Source organism: Emydura macquarii, unplaced genomic scaffold, assembly GCF_026122565.2.
Source record: "Emydura macquarii macquarii isolate MOO-44397 ecotype Brisbane River unplaced genomic scaffold, CSIRO-AGI_Emac_v2 contig_3287, whole genome shotgun sequence".
Lineage (NCBI taxonomy): Eukaryota > Metazoa > Chordata > Testudines > Chelidae > Emydura > Emydura macquarii.
In genome coordinates, this window is record NW_027133424.1 from 6,969,040 (window position 1) to 6,989,570 (window position 20,531).

The 20,531-nt window shown below is 44.5% G+C and overlaps 1 protein-coding gene across 1 annotated transcript; it reads left to right on the forward strand.

Moving 5' to 3' along the window:
• The first annotated feature begins 921 nt into the window (after positions 1–921).
• On the forward strand, positions 922–19,836 carry LOC137142956 (flavin-containing monooxygenase 5-like). Its single transcript, XM_067532500.1, has 8 exons — positions 922–1,057; positions 4,883–5,071; positions 7,953–8,115; positions 9,438–9,580; positions 11,052–11,251; positions 12,371–12,723; positions 13,538–13,610; positions 18,055–19,836. The coding sequence occupies exons 1-8, from the start codon at positions 926–928 to the stop codon at positions 18,407–18,409; spliced, it is 1,608 nt and encodes a 535-aa protein (XP_067388601.1). The 5' UTR covers positions 922–925; the 3' UTR covers positions 18,410–19,836.
• Positions 19,837–20,531: the final 695 nt, after the last annotated feature.

Sequence of the window (20,531 nt, forward strand, 5' to 3'; positions counted from 1 at the left end):
GTTAGCTGAAGTTCATGAGTGCACTGCTGAAAAGCAGAGCTTCAAAGTAAGTCACCCTCGTGCCTGAACTGCCTGCAACACTGACCAGATGCTTCTATTATGATAAGGAATGTGAGAGAAATTCCCTATGGCTTGTACCAGCATGGTGGTAAATCAGTTGCAGGAGTAGGCCTGATATAGGCGAATCAGGACACCATCCCCAACTCTCACGACGTGTTTGGCCAACAGACCAGACAGCATGCAGAGATAGCTGGAGTTATGATTCCGCTACAGTTCGTTGCAAGTCAGCTTAACAGCTCTGTTTTTTGTATTGATTCCACCTGTGTTAGACAGAGTTTTTAAACAGTAATAGCATATACACATAAACCATAGTGTAAGTTACCACTTGGCATTAATTATTCTAGGTGCAAAGCAAATCTTGCCACAGACCACCCTCCCTCCTTCCCCCCCCACCCCCACCACCAGGGTGACCTGTCATAGTATGTAAAGATCCAAACATTAACTGATTTTTTCCATAAGGGAAAGTATTAGCTGCTAAATAAGAGCTGTTTATGCAGAGAGATCAAATGGCGACAAGGTAAAAACAAGTTTAATTCTTTTAATTCAGAGACTGAAGAAAAGTTTGGCCCATGAGCCATATGAGAATGGAGGTGGCTTGACAGGATGTGAGAAGTCCTATAAAACGTCTGGTTGCTTTGCTTATGCTGAGGCCAAGCCTGATGCTTCCCATTGGGCTAGGGCCATTGTGTCAGAGTTAGTGGGCAGCGTTGAGATTCCCTGGCTATTCCGTAGGGGACATGGCAGCTGGGCTCATTCTGCTCTTTTAACCTGCAATGGTTAGAGAAGAACCAGTGAGAGAGTTTATTTGCTGGATCTCCACAATTAGTGGATTGACTCTGCTTTTTCCTTCCCAACACAGAAGGCCATGGCAAAAAGTGTTGCAGTTATTGGAGCGGGAGCCAGTGGTCTGACAGCCATTAAGTGCTGTTTAGATGAAGGACTCCAGCCAACCTGCTTTGAGAGAAGTGAAGACATTGGAGGACTGTGGCGGTTCCAGGTAAGTTGAGTTTTTCTCCTTGGTCTTGCATTTATAGTCAGCATATTAAACGAAGGGGTTTCCTAATACTCCAGTTCTTCCTGCACCACAAGACCATCCCTTCTCAAATAGAAATGAGCAGAGAGATTGCTGACTACTCTCCATGAGATCCACCAATGTCCAAGAACTATGCCATCACAGGAAGCAAATGGTGTAAGGTATGCCGATTAGGTCTGGTCAAACATTTTCTATCAAAATGGTTTTTCAAAGGAAAATTGGGTTTTTGACTGTGGTGGTGACCATCTGCAAAATGAAGCAGGAAGACCCAATTTAGAGGGGTTTAAACAGCACCAAGGCTTATTTTAAAATAAAAAGGTGGTTGGGGTGGAGGGATCATCAACCAGGAATATCTTCCTTAACACAACTCCAACAGGCCCAGCTTCCTCCAAGTGACACTTACCCTTGCAACTCTGACTCCCAGCTGGAAGACAGGGAGTTTTATAGAGGGCTTCACTACCCAGAATCCTTTGCAATAAGTAAAGTCCCTGCCATCTCTCTGGGTGATTGACAGCCCATTCAGCCAATAAGCTCTTTCTCTCACTCCTTGCTCTCTAAGCACTTCACTCAATCACACTGGCTAAATGAATTATTTTTGTGAAAAGTTTCACAAGGGCTCAGGAGGAGAAAAACACTTTCCAACAAGCTCTAATGCATAACTGTTAGCATTAACATGTGAGGAAAAACTGGGTGTGTGGCTAGAGCATAGGCATGGGAGTCAGGACGTTGCAGTTTTGATCATTGCTCTGCCATGCATTTCCTGTGTGATCATGCGGTGCCTTAGTTTCCCCACCAGTTACAATCACAGAAATGTAGGGCTGGAAGGGACCTTGAGAGGTCATCAAGTCCACCCCCTCCGCTGAGGCAAGGACAAGTAAACCCAGACCATCCCTGACAAGTTTTAGTCCAAGGATTTCTTAAAAGCCTCCAATGATGGGGACTCCACAGCCACCCTTGAAAGCCTGTTCCAGAGTTTAACTAACCTAAGAGTTAGAAAGGTTTTCCTAATATCTAACCTAAATTTCTCTTGCTGCAGATTAAGCCTATTACTTCTTGTCCTACGATCAGTGCATACAGAGAACAGTTCCTCACCATCCTCTTTATAACAACCATTAACATATTTGAAGGCTGTTATTAGGTCCCCCAGCCATTATTTTTTCTCAAGAATAATGTGACCCTTTTTCCTCGTCTTTCCTCATAGGTCAGGTTTTCTAAACTTTTGATCATTTTTGTTTCCTCTCTCTGGATTCTCTCCAATTTGTCCACATTTTTCCTTAAGTGTGATGCCCAGAATTGGACACGCTACCCCAGCTGAGGCATCACCAGTGCCAAGTACACCCTGAGACAATTATCTCCCATGTCTTACATATGGCACTCCTGTGAATACACCCCAGAATGTTAGCTTTTTTCACAGCTGCATCACAGTGTTGATTCATATTCTATTTGTGAACCCTAGATCCTTTTCAGCAGTACTACCACCTAGACAGTTATTCTCCATTTTGTAGTTGTGCATTTGACCTTTTTTCCTTCCTAAGGGAAGTGCTTTGTACTTGTTTTTATTGAATTGCATCTTGTTAATTTCAGACCAATTCTCCAATTTGTCAAGGTCGCTTTGAATTCTAATCATGTCCTCCAAAGGGCTTGCAGACCCTCCAGGCTTGGTGTCCTCTGCAAATTTTATAAGCATACTCTCCACGCCATTATTCAAGTCATTAATGAAAATATTGAATAATATCAGTCCCAGGACTGACTGCTGCAAGACCCCACTAGATAGACCCTCCTAGTTTGATAACTCATCATTGACAACTTCAGTCTTTCAACCAGTTGAGCACCCACTTCATAGTAACTTAATCTAGACCCAATTTCCCTAGTTTGCTTATGAGACTGTCATGTGCAATTGTGTTAAAAGCCTTACTAAAATCAAGATATATCATGTTTACTTCTTTCCTCCTCCTCCCCCCTCCCCACCCAATAGGCCAATAACCATGTTATAGACGGAAATGTGGGTGGTTTGGCATGATTTGTTCTTGACAAATCCATGCTGGCTATATAACCTTATTGTCCTCTAGGTGCTTACAACTTGATTGTTTAAACATTTGTTCCAGTATCTTTCCAGGTATCAAAGGTAGGCGGACTGATCTATAATTCCCAAGGTCCTCTTTGTTCTCCCTTTTAAAGATTGGTTCTACATTTGTCCTTCTCCAGTCCTCTTGGATCTCATCTGTCCTCCATGAACTCGCGAAGATAATTGCTATGGTTCTGAGATTGCTTCAGCTAGATCCTGAAGTACCCTTGGATGAATTCCATTAGGCTCTGCTGACTTGAATACATGTAACTTATCTTAATATTCTTTAACGTGTTCTTTCCCTATTTTGGCTTGCATTCCTTCCCCCTTGACAATATTAATTGTGTTGAGTATCTGGACATCATTGACCTTTTTTTATGAAAACTGAAGCAAAATAAGCATTGAACCCTTCAGCTTTTTTGATGTCATCAGTAATTAGCTCTCCTTCCCCACTAAGTAGAGGATCTACACTTTCCTTCATCTCTGTCTTGCTCCTAATATGTTTAAAGAATGTGGTTTTATTGTTTTTTATGTTCATTGCTAAATGTAACTCATTTTGTGGCTTTACTGATTTTGTCCTTTCATGCTTGTGCTATTCTTTTGTACTCTTCCTTAACAATGAGGATAGTATTTCCCTACCTCCCAGGAGTGTTAAGCAGTTTCATTTTTTAATAGGCATGAAACACTGAGATCCTTGAATAGACCATTCTAGAGAAGTGAAAAGCTACAGGTATTCATGTCCTGTCAGTATGCCTCAGGGGACCTTCCTTCTCAGCTCCAAACATGGAGATCAGTTCACCTCTTAACACATGAACAAGTACAGCCATAACTAAGCATGTCATTTATACCCAGAAATATTGATTTCCATTAAGTAATGGACTCTTTGTCTGTTTTCCTCTGCTTTTGAGAGCTGCAAATGACTTTTTGACAATATAGAAAACTCCAGCTAAAACAAAACATCTGTCTTGATCATTCTAAAGGTGATCATTGTAAGTACATTCTGTGAAATATAGTCCGTACCAACTGGTTGAATAGGATTTCTGAGACAGTAATGTAGTATGGTCTAATTGTTTGGAATATTTAGTATCTATCAACTGGAAGCCGTAGTGAGCAATGTTGCTCTTTGCTTTCAAGACAGCATAGTTCTGAGGGAATTTCAAATCCCATAGGACAATGTGAGCTTGAAAATTCCTGCCAAGACTTCACCTTTAGTGGTTTAAGTCCTCTTGAGTACTTCCTGTTCAGCTATTGACAAATTCTGCAAATGACTCCAGTTTTTCTCTCTGTTTTAAAAATGTGGTGTTCATAATCTTGACTGATATCTTCAGGTTTCACTCCATTTCCAAGGGTAGTATTCACAGCAATAGGTGAATAGCTTCCAATGAAACAAAACTTCCATTCCCTCTAAAACTTCACCCACACACACAAATCACAACTGAGCCAGACAAGCTTAGAAATGTTTGCTCTTTCTTTTTGCATTGATTCTTCCTCCCTTCTGGGTTCTGGCAGAGGCTGGAATTGAAAGTGGTGAAACATTGCAAGCATGTCTGCCTTATAACATTTCCAGCCTAGTTTTTCAGATTCATGAATTTTGAATAAGGTTTAGTTAAGCATTCCAACTTTGGGATACTTTAAGCCAAGCAAACTTGAATGCTGAACCTTTTTTGTAGTGCTTCTGGACTAATTATTTGAAAATCCTATCCTGGTTTGGTTCCTTCCTGCAGGAGCGTGATACTGATTGGAAAGCCAGTATTTATAAATCTGTGACCATTAACACTTCCAAGGAAATGATGGGTTACAGTGATTTCCCCATCCCAGAGGACTACCCCAACTACATGCACAACAGCAAAGTCATGGACTACTTCAGAATGTACGCCAAGCATTTTGATCTTCTCCGATACATACGCTTTCAGGTAAGAAATTATATCTCCTTGGAGGTGTAAAAGTCAAGTGCAATGCTGGGGGCTAACTGCTCTCCCTAATCCAATAAAATACCACCCATTTTGTAACATTGCATGGGATGCTGCAATGATATCACATGTGATATTACGTGACACCATCATCAAACAATGTTTTGTGTGGTGATATTTCAGAGAAGTTTAATTACATCAGCTCTCCTGGATGACTGGATAGTAATAATAGATAGCATGTTTAGAGCCACTCAGAACGATTTCCCTGCCCTGCTCCCCCGTCAAGCTGTCCTCAGGGCAGACTGTTAAGAAGCAGGGCATAAATCCCAAACTGCCTGTGAATTCTAGACTTAGATTTCACCAACCATGCACCAAGTGTAAACTCCTCAGGCACTATAACAACCTAACCATGGAGTTACAGACAGTCCCCTTGGGCACTCCGGTCTATCTTGTCACCTAGGCAAGTTTCCCTTTCTGACAGATGGTTCCTTACACCAGAAATCACAGCAATATTCAGGATCGGTCAATTGCACCTTAGATCTTACACCAAACACAACGCTTGTTGCAATCCTATAATAAACTATCTAAAGATTTATTAACCAGGAAAAGGAAATAGAGTTATTTACAAGGTTAAAGCAGGTGAGCATGGATACAGACAAATGAGCTCCAATCTTAAATTTCAGAGAGCAATAGAAGCTTTTATGATAAGCAAGCTCGATATGTCTTTTAGGGCTAACCAAGGCCTGGGGATCTTTTGATTATGCTTAATAATCCTTGCCCTTCAGAGTCCAAGAAGCCTAAAAGATACAGTTCTTCCTTGTTAGGGCTTTTTATTCCTTCCTCTTTCTGCTTGGAGTTACAAATTCAGCTGTTGGGAGGAATTCAGTTGCACATCTCCTCTTCTTTCAGAGGAGAAATTAACAAAGTCTTTTGTCCTCTGATGTTCCACAGTGGTTTGTCTGGTGTTGATGTGCTGCCCATCAAATGAAGGCCCATAACCCCTCCTGTTGGAAACTTGTATTTCAGTTTCATTAATAGTTCTCTCCTGTCTGGTGATTTACTGTTGTAGAGCAAACTCTTAAACATTACCTTATGACACGGAATACAGATGTTATAAGTGAGATTAATGCAGGCAGCAACTTGCAAGCATTCAATAAAATCTAAACACTGAGCACATTCTTATAACTCTAATACCTATTTTAACAACACTCACACACAGCTGAGCCAGACTGATTTCCAGCCACGCATTTTCAGCGTTCAGTTGAGATCTAGGGGCCCTGGCATGAGTTGGCATCACGTCTGCCAGCGTCACACCCCCAAGAAAAACTTCAATGAAAAATATTTTTTCTGGTGAGAAGTGAAAACGAAGGCCCAGACCAGCTGAGGTCATCAACAATTCCATGACACAGTCCCCAAGAGCAAGGTGTGAGATTTGATACCCTGAACTATTCACATTCTCCTTATCCTCCCTTCATTGCAGTTTCAGTTGGCTGCACTAACTTTCTCCACTTCTCAGCTTGTCCTGTTGTCTCATTTTTTGCTTGTGCAGTGTTAGTTAGCTGCTGCATTTCGCCCCTGAAAAAGGTGTGCTTCGGCCATGGCCAAAGCACATCTTGTGTTTGTAACATTGGTGAGGCACTTAGTAGCATTATGATCAGCAATAACGATCTATCTAGTCTCACACACGGAGCGTGCATCTCCCACTGCCCAGGCAAATGATGGGGATGCAAAAATTGCAATTGCTCATGTTTTACAAAGAAATCTCAGCCTTGACATAGCTTTGGGGTGGTGCACCCTCTGGCTGTATTTATTCTGCACACAACCCCCCTTTTCTCCGGGCTGGTATGACAGATATTTACAACCACATGTAGTATCTTGGAGGCCTATTGTATTAACATGTATAGATAACATTTCAGAAATGATCTATATCTTTTCGAGCCCAGGATTGTAGTCTGGCTGGCTGGGCAAGCTACCAAATTCTGTTCAGGAAATAGAATCAATGGGGAGGGGATGGGTAATTATGCAGTTCCTGGAGCTGTTTACAGATCCAGCAAAGAATCAACCACTGGGGTGGTTTGCATACACTGGTTCAAGCCAGCTCAGGAGAGCCAGGAGACATAGCTTAGGATATAAAGGGCCAGCTTGAACCGATAGAGAAGACATCATTTTAATCCAACAAACGGACATGACCTTATGTATGGGGAGGGCGGGGGTGGACACTAAACTCATTGGAAGGGCTGGAAGAATTGGAATATGCATTTAGACTTTTTTAGTCATTTTATATGTACTCTGTAATGCTTGTATCCTAAAATAAATGTACTCTGCTTTCAAAGAGCTATCTGGTTACTGGTAACCACTGGCCTACACTGGTCATAGCCCCTGGAGAGAAAGCAAAGCTGGACTTTAATGAGACCTGCTGAGATAAACACAGGGAATTGCAGACAGGCTGTAGCCTAAAGTTCCTGGTCAGAAGGAAGGATTCAGGTCTCTGCCCAGAGAAAGGTGACATGGGGGCATTCCTGGAGCAGACCATGAAGGGGTGGTCAAAGGTGCAGTTACCCCAAAACTGTGACCACTGGTCCCAGATATAATAGTACATGTGTACTGGTTTCCCTGTGCTTTTCTCCATGCCCTCAGCTCCACCTGCAGAAGCTGTCATACAGACTGTTCTAAGTGTGTTGCATCGTGATGCAACGTCTGTGACATGCCAAGAATCCCATGGTGCCACTGTGCCTAGGGGTTCAACCGCACATTTTCCCCACGTCCACCCGACTGGCTCTGGGAACGTTGATTCTCAGCTTTCTCCTCCCACCTGCTTCAGCAGGAGTCGATGAACAAAATAAAGCCCAGCCAAAGTAAAAGGCTGCGTTTGCTTTTCTTCTAGACAAGCGTGCTCAGCATAAGAAAATGCTCCAATTTCTCCACCACGGGCCAGTGGGATGTGGTCACAGAGACAGACGGGAAGCAGGAGTCGGCCGTCTTTGATGCCATTTTGGTTTGCACTGGCCATCACACAGAACCTAACTTACCACTGGAATGCTTCCCAGGTCAGTGGGATACTAAGTATCAAGTCTCTTGATTTGATTGGGATGTGACCCACTCTAACCGGGAATGAATGGACAGATCCCAGCAAGGAAACATTCTCCTCCCACCCACTGAGCATCCTACAGTGGTTGAGATAAGTGGGGCTTTTTAGGGTCGCTGCCCAGTCTTAGAGATTGTGACTCTTTTCTAAGGAATTCAACTCAGACTCGTAGATTTTCAGATCAGAAGGGATCATTGTGATCATTTAGTCTGACCTCCTGCACATCGCAGGCCCCAGAACTTCACCCACTCTGGAAATAGACCCCTAAACTCAGGCTGAGTTACTGAAGTCCTCAAATCATGGTTTAAAGACTTCAAGTTACAGAGAATCCGCTATTTACACTAGCTTAAACCTGCAAGGTGACCCATGACCCACGCTGCAGAGGAAGGCAAAACACCCCAGAGTCTCTGCCACTCTGACCTGAGGGAAAATTCCTTCCCAACCCCAGATATGGCAATCAGTTAGACCATGAGCATGTGGGCAAGACTCACCAACCAGACCCCTGAAAAAGAATTCTCTGTAGTAATTCAGAGCCCTCTTCGTCTAGTGTCCCATCTCCAGCAGTTGCAGATTTTTGCTACTGGTGATCACCTAGGGGCCACATGCCATTGTAGGAATCCCATTGGACCATTCCCTCCATAAACTTATGAAGCTCAGTCTGTTCAGTTTTTTGCTCCCTCTGCTTCCCTTGGGAAGCTGTTGCAGAATTTCGCTCCTCCGATGGTTAGAAACCTTCACCCAATTTTGAGCCTAGTCAAACTCTAGAAAGAGGCAGGGCAGGCAGAGGCATGCCTTGCTCATGCATGTTGTCTTTTCCTAGGTCTTGTCCCTTTTTATGCCCAGGTAAAAATCTTTGAGTCGTCAGCCCAAAAGCAACATCCAGTTAGAAGGGCTCTGCTCCAGAAACTGAGGGAACCGGGGGAATGAATTCCAAGCCTTTGAACCAGAAGCAAAGTTTGGGATGCCTGGGTCTCTGGGCAACATCTAGCTACTGTTAGGTCTCAGAGGAGTTTCGGTGATGGTCTGCTGCTCTCCTCCTGCAGGACATGTAGGCCTGCTCTGTGTGTAGATCTGAAAACCACACACACACACACACACCCTCGTAATGACTCTTCAGACACTGTTGTCCCCCATGGAGGATATTCCCCTATCCAAAGCCTCGCTATGGACTTTCTCACACCCTCTCCAGACATTGGAGATGCATCTTGGTCCACTGTCAAAGTTCTCTCTATGGAATGATGTCGTGGCTGAGGTTTCACTTTCTGGTTTCTTCTCCTCTCGCAGGTGTAGAGAAGTTTAAAGGAAAAATCATGCACAGCCGGGAGTACAAGTATCCGGAAGACTTACGGGACAAGAGAGTGGTTGTGATTGGCTTGGGAAATTCTGGAGCAGATATTAGTTTGGATCTCAGTCATATAGCCAAGCAGGTACTGTGGGCTATCACCTTCCAGAAATTTTAGCCTCAGAGGTTGGATGATGATGGGTTGTTTTATTCAGCTACTGGGTATGAATAAGACTTGTTATTATCCTAGTCGCTGTTCTTCCTATTCTGCCTCTGATTGGACTGCACAAGTTCCATTTGCAAGGAGTCTTCACTTTGTGTCATACAACAGCTGTGTTGTACAGTAATGGCCCAATAGTATAATTGAAAGCTGTAGGGCTAAATTTATCCCTGATTTATGCCGCATGCACCCAGTCTAGCCCCATGCTACCAGTGCGTGCAATTCAATAAGGACCCTCTGCCATACCGATAGTGAGAAGGCAGAAATTGTAACTGATCTTACTTTACAAATAAATCTTAGCTGTAAAGTCACTTTTGAGCGTAACACAGCTTGGACCTGGTCCAAGTACCATTGAAGTCAGTGGAAAGGCTCTCACTGACTTCAGTGAGCATTGGAACAGGATCTACTGGAAGATGCAGTGTTTTGGACCATCACTGTTGGATACCAAGTGACCTTTTAATGTCTTTGGAATGCAATTTGCATCTATGAAGCTGTAGGTAAAAGAATAGGGGCAGAGTCTTAAACCAAGTGATTTCAGATCTTCATCATGGCTACTTGTCCTTCTGTCTGATTCCCAGAACTACCACAGACATTCGCTGGCATTCCCCCAGACTGAGAAAGGGAAGTATAGATCTTAAGGAATTCTTAGTCATTTAACTGGGGAAACTGACTTAGTTTCACCGACACTTAAAAGGGGGAGTAACAAATTGGAACAAATTCTGCTGTTGGATCCACTCAGCAGATTTCCTCTCTGCTTGCCCTGATTTTGTAGAAAATATGTGGTGGGAATTACTGGCTGAATCTGAGAGAAGAATTTTGTCCTTTGTCTTTTGAAATGGGCCCAAATCCTGCAGTTTCTTAATCTTTACTTAGCCATATCAATGAGAGCTTTCCCTAAGCAAGTGGCAAACATAAATTACTGTCTAATGTGCAAAACCTGTTCATCTGTTACCTTATCTCACCTCCCCCACCCCTTTCCATGTGTCTCTTTCATTCACATGTTGTGTGTTGTCCTCGTTCCAAACTGCAAGCTCTCTGGAGCAATGGCTGTTTTCATCGCATTTGTCTGTACAGCACCTAGCGCTACGGAGCCCAGATCCTTGAGTCGGGCCCCAAGGCAGCTCTAGAATACAAATCATGGTAATAAATTAATCCAGTGGGATTTTTGCCTGAGAAAGAACTGTAGGATTGGATCCATTTTGTCTCTTCGTGTAAAAGATATCTATTTTGATTCAAATACAAGGAGAGACTGAACCATCCTACCAGGATATCCTCAAAGGATATTACTGGCTTAGCAATGAAACAAGCCCCCGCTATCCTGCACCTCACAAGCAGACAGGCACAGAACAAAGAGCAAAAGCCCTCACCTGTTGCATTTCTGCATCTCTTCCGGCAGGTATTTCTCAGCACCAGGACAGGCGCCTGGGTGGTGAATCGCGTCTCTGACAATGGCTACCCCCTCGACGTGGTACACTTCACGCGCTTTAAAAATATGCTCCGCCACCTCCTTCCTTTGTGCCTGATGAACCAGTGGGGAGAAAACAAACTGAATGCGAGGTTTAACCATGAAAACTATGGAGTGAAACCTCAGTTCAGGTAAGGTCTGGATTTCAGGACTCTTGCAGCCCCAGGCATTTTAATGGGTAACATTTTCAAAAACTTGTAAGTGACCTCACTTCCTAAGTCCCATTTTCAAAAATGACTTGGGCACTTCAGAGCCAAAAGCTCATTGAAAATCAGTTTCAGGCTTTAAGGTGCAATTGGGTCACGCTTTCCAGCTTTTCTCCACAACCATAAGGGCTAGAAACTTACCTTTTCTTAAGGAAAGCCAATGTTCTCGCCCGGTAACTTAACTTCTGCAACTGGGGCTCGTAGAAAAACACCTATTATCCTGAGACTAGCAATCAAAGCATGAGAGCCGGCGACACATGTGACTATGCACGTCAAGCTGGAAAGGTAATTTCCAACTCAAGTAGATGTACCCGCGCTAGAACAAGTTCCGTTCTCACAGAGTCTTCATCTTGTAGCATATAACGGCAGCGTTGTACAGTAATGGCCCAATAGTATAAATAGTGTCGCTTCAGCAGCACGAATAGGGGGAGGGGCTAGCCACCTGAGCATGTGCCTAGTGTTTTAGACTTGTGCTCAGCACCTCTAGCCCTACCACCAATGGCTGTGCTCCATTTTTAGCATGCCAGCTCTGTCAGGACTAGCATGGGTATGTCTACTTGAGCCGAGAATCAACCCCCCCTCCCGTGGTTTGATTGCAGCTCACGCAGGCACATCTGAGCTAGCTTTGATCTAGCGAGGTCATGGCGAGCAATGGGAGGGAAGAATGTGACAAAAAGGCAAGTAGCAATAGCAATGTTGCTGTGGCAGAAGGGCGGTGGCATGGGGCAACCTCTCGAATACAACCTCCACCCCAAGACCCCAGGTACATCATTGAGGGGTTGCCTGTACTGCCCTGTGCTGCTGCGACTACCCCAGTATTGTTACATTAGCTAGCTTTGAGCATGCTAGATCAAAGCGCGCTCAGGTATCTCTACGGGATGATGCAATGATGCATCCCAACTGCCACGTAGACCTACCGCCAGATTAAAGCTACTATGTGTCTAGCTACTCACACTGCAATCAGACCGTCACTTGGGTCCTCCCGGTTCCGTCCAAGCACAGCCTGTTCCACTCTCAGTTCTCTCCTCCTTCCTGACCTTCCAGGTTTCTCAGCAAGTACCCGATTGTGGGTGACGAACTGCCCAATGCCATCGTTTCCGGCCGAGTGCTGATGAAGCCCAATGTGAAGGAGTTCACCGACATGGCGGTGATTTTTGAGGACGGGAGCCGGGAGAACATCGACATTGTGCTCTTTGCCACGGGATACACCTACTCCTTCTCCTTCTTGGAGGACGACATCCTCAAAATCAACAACAACCACGCCCCCCTGTATAAGTTCATCTTCCCCCCACACCTGGAGAAGCCCACACTGGCTATCATTGGCCTCCTTCAGCCTCTGGGAGCTATCATGCCCATCTCAGAGCTTCAAGCGCGCTGCGCTACCAGGGTCTTTAAGGGTAAGGGTTTTACATTGGTTTTACAGCTGATATGACAGTAAGATTGACAGGGGCATTTACTCCTCTGTGGCATTGTTTCAGGCTGGCTGCAGACTCAGGCAGGTATCGCTGCATTGATTATATTCAGGTTACGGCTAATAAGCAGCTCTGCAGCCACAAGCGTTAGAAACTTACTTTTTATTTTGCAGTTGAAGTTGAAATTCAAGCCATCTGGGTATATATCATGTCAGCCACATAAATACAGGCCATATACTTGGCAGTCCTAGGCTAGAGAGTGGCCTGCTATGTGAATTGGGTCCGCAGAAAGAACTGTATTTAAGCCCTATTTTGGCAGGCTCGGAGCACATCAGGGGCAGAAGGAGGCATGACCAGACTGGTTTTTATACCCTGATAATTTCTGTGCCCCTGCTAAAGCTACCGATGCAGAGTTGCTAGGGTCACACCAGTCCTCAGCAGCTCCCAAAAGGGGGAGACCTATGACATCTGCCCCTGAGAAGTTTCAAAACTTAAAGAAGGAACTGCATTATAAAGCAGACGATGCCCCTAAGCTGAGCTTTGCAGCCGTGGAATCTCTGGTTCATCTCCCTGTTCAGGTTATAAAAAGCTCAGTCTAGGGACAGCCATGCCACTGCTTTGCTGTGTGATCTTGAGAAGGTCACTTAGTTGCTCTCCACTTCATTTTACCCATCTGTAAAGGGAACGTAAAAATAGACACCAGGGTGCTGTGAAACATCACTTGTCAGAGGTTGTGAAAAGCTTGGAGATCACCAAGAAGTCACCTTGTGTAAACACAAAAAATATTGTGCCTTCTCAGGTCTGCTTAAGTTACCTTCTGCAGAAGTCATGATGGCTGACATTGCCGAGAAGATAAAGGAGAATGAGAAACGGTAGGAGACTATTATATAGAATGATAAAATGTTGATCATGGTGACCAATGCAATTGTCTTTGTGTAACGCAGCCATGTGTCTCTGCCACCCCCTAGTGGCTGGACTGTCTACAGAGGTTGAGTTCTTTCCTGTTTCCAAGCTAAGGTCCTTTGACTCAATTAGTAGTCTTTCGGTTTCATCGTTCCCCGGTTCAATCCCTACAGATAGACCTGCCCAGGCATACCGTGCGTCTTGCTAATGCCGCTCTTTTTCCAGCACCCAGGAAGAATCCCTACAACTTCAGCCCAGTGTCAGAGTTTGGGTTTTGAATTGTCCATGACTGATATTGGTGCTGTTATTAGCTATCAAGTGCCAAACAAGTAAAAATGTGCTTCAGCACATTCATACTCTAGGGAAAAAAAGGAGGCGGAGGATACCCAGATCTCTATTTCTATGTGCCCCAGGAAGGAAATTTGGATATGCTGTGGCATATGTTAACCTTCTGAGGACTCGGGGTCCAACGACTGGCTGACAGAGGTATAGAGCCCGATCCGCATCTTGCTTACACTGCTTTTTCTCCAGGGTTACTCTATTGCAGGGTGACCAGCTAGCAAGTGTGAAAAATCGGGACAAGGAGAGAAGGGCAATAGGCGCCTATATAAGACACAGCCCCAAATATCGGGACTGTCCCTATAGAATCGGGACATCTGGTCACCCTACTCCCTTGACCTCAGTGGGGTTACTCCTGATTCACACCAGAGAAAATGAGAGGAGAATCAGGCCCAATCTGTATACAGAGCTGCACAGTGCCATTTCAGTGCTCAGTGTGTTTTACTGAGCCCACAAAGCACAGGAGCGAGGCTATGTATTCTTGAGCGCCACCTACTGGCACCTCATCTATTAACTAGAGCTGGTTGGGAATCTTTCGACAAAACCAGATTTTTATTGGAAAATTCAGATTAATCAAAACTGAAACTTTGCCAAAATGTAGTAGGGTGGCTCTTATAGGAAAGAGAGCCCACAATAGCTCATAGCCCAGTAGTTAGGATACTCTCCTGAGAGGTGGGAGACCCAGGTTCAAACACCTGTGCTGTCTGATTCAGAGTGGGCAACTGAATGTTACTTAGTCATAACCTCTTTGTTCCATGTGGAACATACGGCATTCATCACTTCCTTCCATCTTTGGCAATCTCCTGCTTCCGTCTTAGCTTTATCCCATTGTCATTTTGATGACTTTCAGTTCTGCTCCCGTTGTGTGTTTCCAAGTTGTCCTTGAAATACTTTGTCACCTCTTGCCCTGGAGATTCCAATCAAGCACCTATCTTACGTTGTTCGATCCTTTCCTCCATACGTGTCCTAGCCATCTCTGGTTTTGTATCGTAATTTCCTGTCCTATCAGTCTGTTTCATCCTCCTCCAAAGCTCTTCATTTGTCATTCCAGCCCTCTGATATTAAAGGTTTGTCTAAGGCAGCTGTTTATAAAAATTTGGAGTTTAGCTAATAGGGTCTTGATAAGGCTTCAAATTTCAGCATGATATACTAAGACAGACTTTACAGTGGTGTTAAATATTCAAAGTTTAGTTTGGAGGGCAAGGTTTGTTTTTCCAGACTGGCTTTAGGGTTGCAAAGGCATAACTGGTTTTTGCTGTTTTAACTGTAATGGTTCAATATCTTTATCTGTTCCACTTGTTTTGCTTACAATTCTGTCAAGATATATGAAGTGTTGTACCTCCTCTGTCAATCCCAGAAAGTGTTATTGGTGTTTGTGTGTTGATTTTCATGGTTTTCATTTTCTTGGTGTTGATTTTCAGCCCTACTAACTATGCATAGGCCTGAAGAACATTTGTTTAAGCTTGCATATCTCTGGGGGCATGGGACAGCAGGTTGATATTGCCTGCAAAGTTTAGGTCTTCTAGCTTCTTTGTGAAAGTCCATAGTATACTGCTTGGTTGTTCTGTGTTCCTTCTCACTACCCAATCCATTATCAGTAAGATGGTCACGGATGACATAAGACACCTTTGTCTGATGTTGGCAGTTACTTTGAATGGCTTGGTCAATTTGCTGTTGTGTATTATGTGACATATCATATTTTCATAGAAGCTCTGATAGTCAATTTGCTGGGGGATTCCATAGTGGCATGGCAACTTCTATAAGACTGTTCGAGCCACTGTGACAAAGAGTTTTTGGAAAACTATTAAACTCACTCAGATATATATAGGGAAAGTAGTTCCTCCAATGAGCAGGTCATTCATTCCACAAAATCAGCAAACACTTCACCGTTTCCGTTTCATTCCACCAAGGCCTTGTTTCCCCATAATTAAACCCCTGCCAGTATTATTCTCCAGCCAGAGATCTGAACTAGAATCTCCAATGTTCCAAGGGAGCGTTCTCACCATTGGGCTATTGGTTATTTTGGGGAGGCTAAAGAGCATTCTCAGTGTTTTGTAAAACCTTTAGAAAGGACTAGTTTTTCTTTTCAATGCAGAACAAAAACAAAGGTGGAAACCTCTGAGATTTTTTTTTCCCCCCCATGAAAAGGAAATTTTGTTTTCTGGTTAGATCCGCTATTCACCAACATACGGCTTTAGCACAACCTTCAGATATGCAGCACCTCCTCCTATACATTCACTGGGCTGGAGAAGCAAGTGGCCCAAGGTTTAACAAAGTAGCTGTTCCCACCTCAACAGAGCTACATTAGAGAACCAGTCTCATTAAAAAGCAAACACTGGTGAAACATGCAGCATGTCCTGTAGGCGATTTGGTCTTTCTCACTAGTTAATGGATTACTAGTTGTCATGGCTTTGTGACATCTGCGTTTGGGCTGAGATATGTAAAATGCAGGTCCTGCCCTTTGTACTTGTTAAAATCATATGGTGCTTTTCACAAAATTGTAGATGACAGGTCCTCTGGCCTGGAGCTGGAGCACCATTTAGGAAAAGCTGCGGAGGGGGACTCCTGTCCCCCGACCCCTGAGTTTCATACCAGAGCTCTGCTCGCAGTGCATGCTCGATCCCGGGCAGAACTCTTAGCAACAGCACTGGGCAGCCAGATCCCCCTCCTCCAGGAAACGGTGTTCTCTGCAGCTCACCCACCCTGCCCCCTTCTCTGCCTCCACCAATCAGCAGCTGAGGAGATATGGAGTGACAATCCTAACCAATAGTAGCGAGGCAATGAGCAGCGCCTCTGGAGGGTGTTGGTAGGCACGGGAGGGTCATAGGGTGTCAACTTGGGGGTCCTGGCCGTACTTCAACTGTGACAAGTACTACTCTGCTTCCTGAAATGTTAACTGACCTTTATCCACTTCTCAGTGGAGTCTCACCCCTTTCCAGCAGTTGTGAGTATGGACCAATGTGTGTGTGTTAGAAAGTATAACAGATTAGGCCTTGCTTATGTGATGTGCACTGGAAGATACCCGCTCTATGGGTGGCTAATCATTTAGAAGTTGGTTGTGATCAGTAACTCAACTGTTTAGTACTGGTCTTGCTAAGTATTTGATTGCCTTCAATGAAAGGAACCTGATTAATTCAAAAATGACACATCAGGCCAAATATCTATACCCACTCTTACACACCTCAGAGCACTGACTGAAAGAGATAGGAGGAAACTAGTGTGTTCATCAGTTTTTGCATTTCACATCATTCCATCTGCAAATTTCATTGCTTTCATTGCACCGTCAGTTTGGACCTGATCCTGCGAAGGATTCTTGAGCTATTCAATACCATGACTGCTCCGAGAAGCCATACAGAGATGCCATGCAGAGCCATGCCTACATGAGCTCGTCAACTGAAACAAGGCTGGTCGGTCTCATTTAGAGCCGATCACTGTGTGTGTCTCCATAAAGCCTCATTAACTGAGATTTCCTGTAGCATAGGGTCTGATCCAAAGCCGATTGAAGTCAGTATATGTATCTTTCCATTGATTTCAATGGGCTTTGGATCAGGTCCATAATTCATCCAATCAGGTGCAAAACGATGCTTGCAAAATATTTGTCCGATTCTTTTTTTATTGGCCCCAGAGAAGAGCCAAACCAGCTCTGCATCTTGTTTGTTTCACAGTACACAGAGAAGTTAGATAAAAACATCAAATATTCCTGCTGGAAGGTAGCAACATACCAGCTTTATTTTTGAGAATCTAGAACCATAACACGTGAACCCAAAAGCAGAGAGAGACCAAGCAGGCTGCTCCCTAAGGCAGAAGCTCACAACTTACCCACTTTGTTCTAGGCTAGCTCTTTGGAGACGGACTCTGATCACACACTTTTCTGAGCCTCCAAGCAGGACCAGGAAACACCCCCCTGAAATTTAAAGTGATAAATCACAATTTTCAATATGCCCCAGATCTGAACATCTTTACTTCTGGGGAAGGTCAGATCTGGATTTGAACATCACAGTCTCCGACATGTCTGAGTAAAAGGTCAGCCTCAAACTGATGCCAGGCCATACGGCTTTTCTCCTTTGTCCCAAGGTACATCCCGAGCCAGCACATTTCCCTGCAGGTGCAGTACATCGATCACGTGGATGAACTTGCCTCCCTATTAGGCGTGAAGCCCAACCTCCTGCGTCTCTTCCTGACGGATCCACAGCTGGCCCTTGAAGTGCTGTTCGGCCCGTGCACACCAGCCCAGTTCCGTCTGACTGGACCGGGGAGGTGGGATGGTGCGAGGAAGAGCATCCTGACCCAGAGACAGCGCATCATAAAGGCTACCAAAACTCGGGCGCTGAAAACCCACTCTGACGACGATATCTCCCTGGCCTCCTCTCTGTGCATTAAAATAATAGGCTTTTTCGCTCTCTTCGCTGTCATTTTTGCTTATTTGTAAGTATGCAGGTGTTGGTCTCCAAGGCCACCATGCAGCTGCAGAATGAGAAGAGCCATAATGTTAAACTGACCTTTGCTTTGCATCTCTATTGCATTCACTCTCCACTGCTAACTGTTTGCTTCTTGCTCTAAGCCGCCCTGCGTGGAGGTGTCACGATAATGTGAGAGGTGAGCGCACTACAAAGAGGAGCTTAGCAAGATTCACTGGCACCATCTTTGGGAACCAGAGAGCGCTGAGCTAACACTTCACCATGTTGTGCCCTACTAACCTGCTCTCTGTACACTTGGACTTTGGAAAGGGTCATCTCCATCTTCTCTCCTTTGCACTGTAGCTGCTGAAGAGGGGCCATGCTCCATGCAACCTCTACGGTGCTCCCTGACTCACCATGCCTGTATCTCGGCATTGCCAGCCATCTTGGCACAGCCAACTTAAATCAGAGGTAAATCCTCTGATTGCCAAATCCTCATCTCTGTGCACAGCCTATATAAATGGACGGTGCTCAGTGGAGTCCCCCCTACCCCAGAAGTGGCTTGGCAATTGGATTCACCCTGCAGATCCACCAGTTGTACCCACTGCAAGTCAGGTCTGATAGGGTCCTCCCAAAGCAGGCAGGCAGTGTCAACATCATGCTTTCCATCCCTCCCAACATGTCCACTGGGGAGAGGAAGGCGTAGGAGCTGGCTATGCAGGTTCTCCACGCACTCTACCCAGGAGAGACCCTCAGCAAGGGGCTTGTGGGTGGTTTCCACTCACGTCCCATTGCTGGGGTGGTTCAAGGGGAGCAAAGCAGGACAAAAAAGCTGCCCCCCAAAGTCTTGATTGTGGCTCCTTCACCTTCTTGAAATGAAATCTTCAGCCCTCCAGCCGCTCTAGGCCCTACTGCAACATGAGCAACAAGAATAACTGATTGCAGTCTTGTAGCCATGTTGATTCGCAGGTATGATAGAGACAAAGGTAGGGAGGTAATCCAATCAAAGATATGACCCGTGCTTACCTTGTGTCTCTAATAAGGACTGTGTCATTGCAAAATCAAGGACGATCATGGAGTCCGTTGGAAGCAACTGCCTTTTCCCCGGAAGCCGAGAGGACCTGCCCACAGGCTAACAAAAATAAAAGTCCCTTAGAGAACACATCAGACAAATAGCTGTGACAGGGCCTGGGGCCTTCAGCTCTACTGCCTTGGTCCCTTATCTTGAAGGGCTGTGGAATTCTCTAATCCTCATTCCCCCGTGCGCACACCTTAACTGAGTGAGAAACTTTTGGAATTGCTTGCTCTCAATTAACCAGTTAAATCTGTCTGCAAACGGAGAATTAAGTGCCCTCTTCTTTGGGTTTTAATGAACTACAGTGAGCCTATGCAAGGAGGAGCCTGTTTTTCTGCCTTGTGTCCTAATTAGATCTCAGCACTGCTAAATGTTTGTTTGAAATGTTTTCTTATCTGCCCATTGGTGAGGATGCGCCGGATGTGGGCTGTAATGCTTTGTCTAATTTCAGTTGTTGGACTTAGAGTGCGGATACTGGGTGGTATCGATGACCTGTGTATACAAAAGGTCAGGCTAGATGATCTGGTGGTCCCTTCTGGCCTTAAATTTTATAACTCTATGACTGGGTCCTTGCCCTTGCTTAGAAAACTATTGTGATGTCACAAAAGATCATGATGTTGGATGGAGAATAGGTAGCGGGACCAGATGCATTCTTATACAAAACAAAAACTCGACTTGCATTTATAAACATGCAACCTTGTTGATGTCAGTGTGATGATCATCTGTGGGCAGGACTATGCCACCTATTTTTATTCAAGTACCTGTTCTCCTGCCTTGTAGATTCAGAGATTGAAAAGAAAGAATGGACCACTGCGATCATTTAGTATGACCTCCTGAGTAACCCAAACCAGAGACCTTCCCTGAAATAATTCCTAGAGCATAATTTATACATCCAATCTTGATTTAACTTTTTTTGAAAAAAAGGACACAATTGTTTATAAGTGCAGAGTTGTTTCCAAACTGATTATTTTTTTCCAAGTTTTCCATATGGCATCAGTAGCTGTTTAAGTGTCTCTAAGCACTTTTGTTATAATAAATAAAATCTCAGTTGCTTATCACTCAGCTGTATGTGCTCCTGG

Excerpts from the sequence above, each read along its gene's own strand:
- LOC137142956 (XM_067532500.1), top strand. The coding sequence starts at position 926 with ATGGCAAAAAGTGTTGCAGTTATTGGAGCGGGAGCCAGTGGTCTGACA. Across the intron at positions 11,252-12,370 it reads GGAGTGAAACCTCAGTTCAG|GTTTCTCAGCAAGTACCCGA; the intron begins GTAAGGTCTGGA and ends CTGACCTTCCAG. Across the intron at positions 13,611-18,054 it reads ATAAAGGAGAATGAGAAACG|GTACATCCCGAGCCAGCACA; the intron begins GTAGGAGACTAT and ends CTTTGTCCCAAG.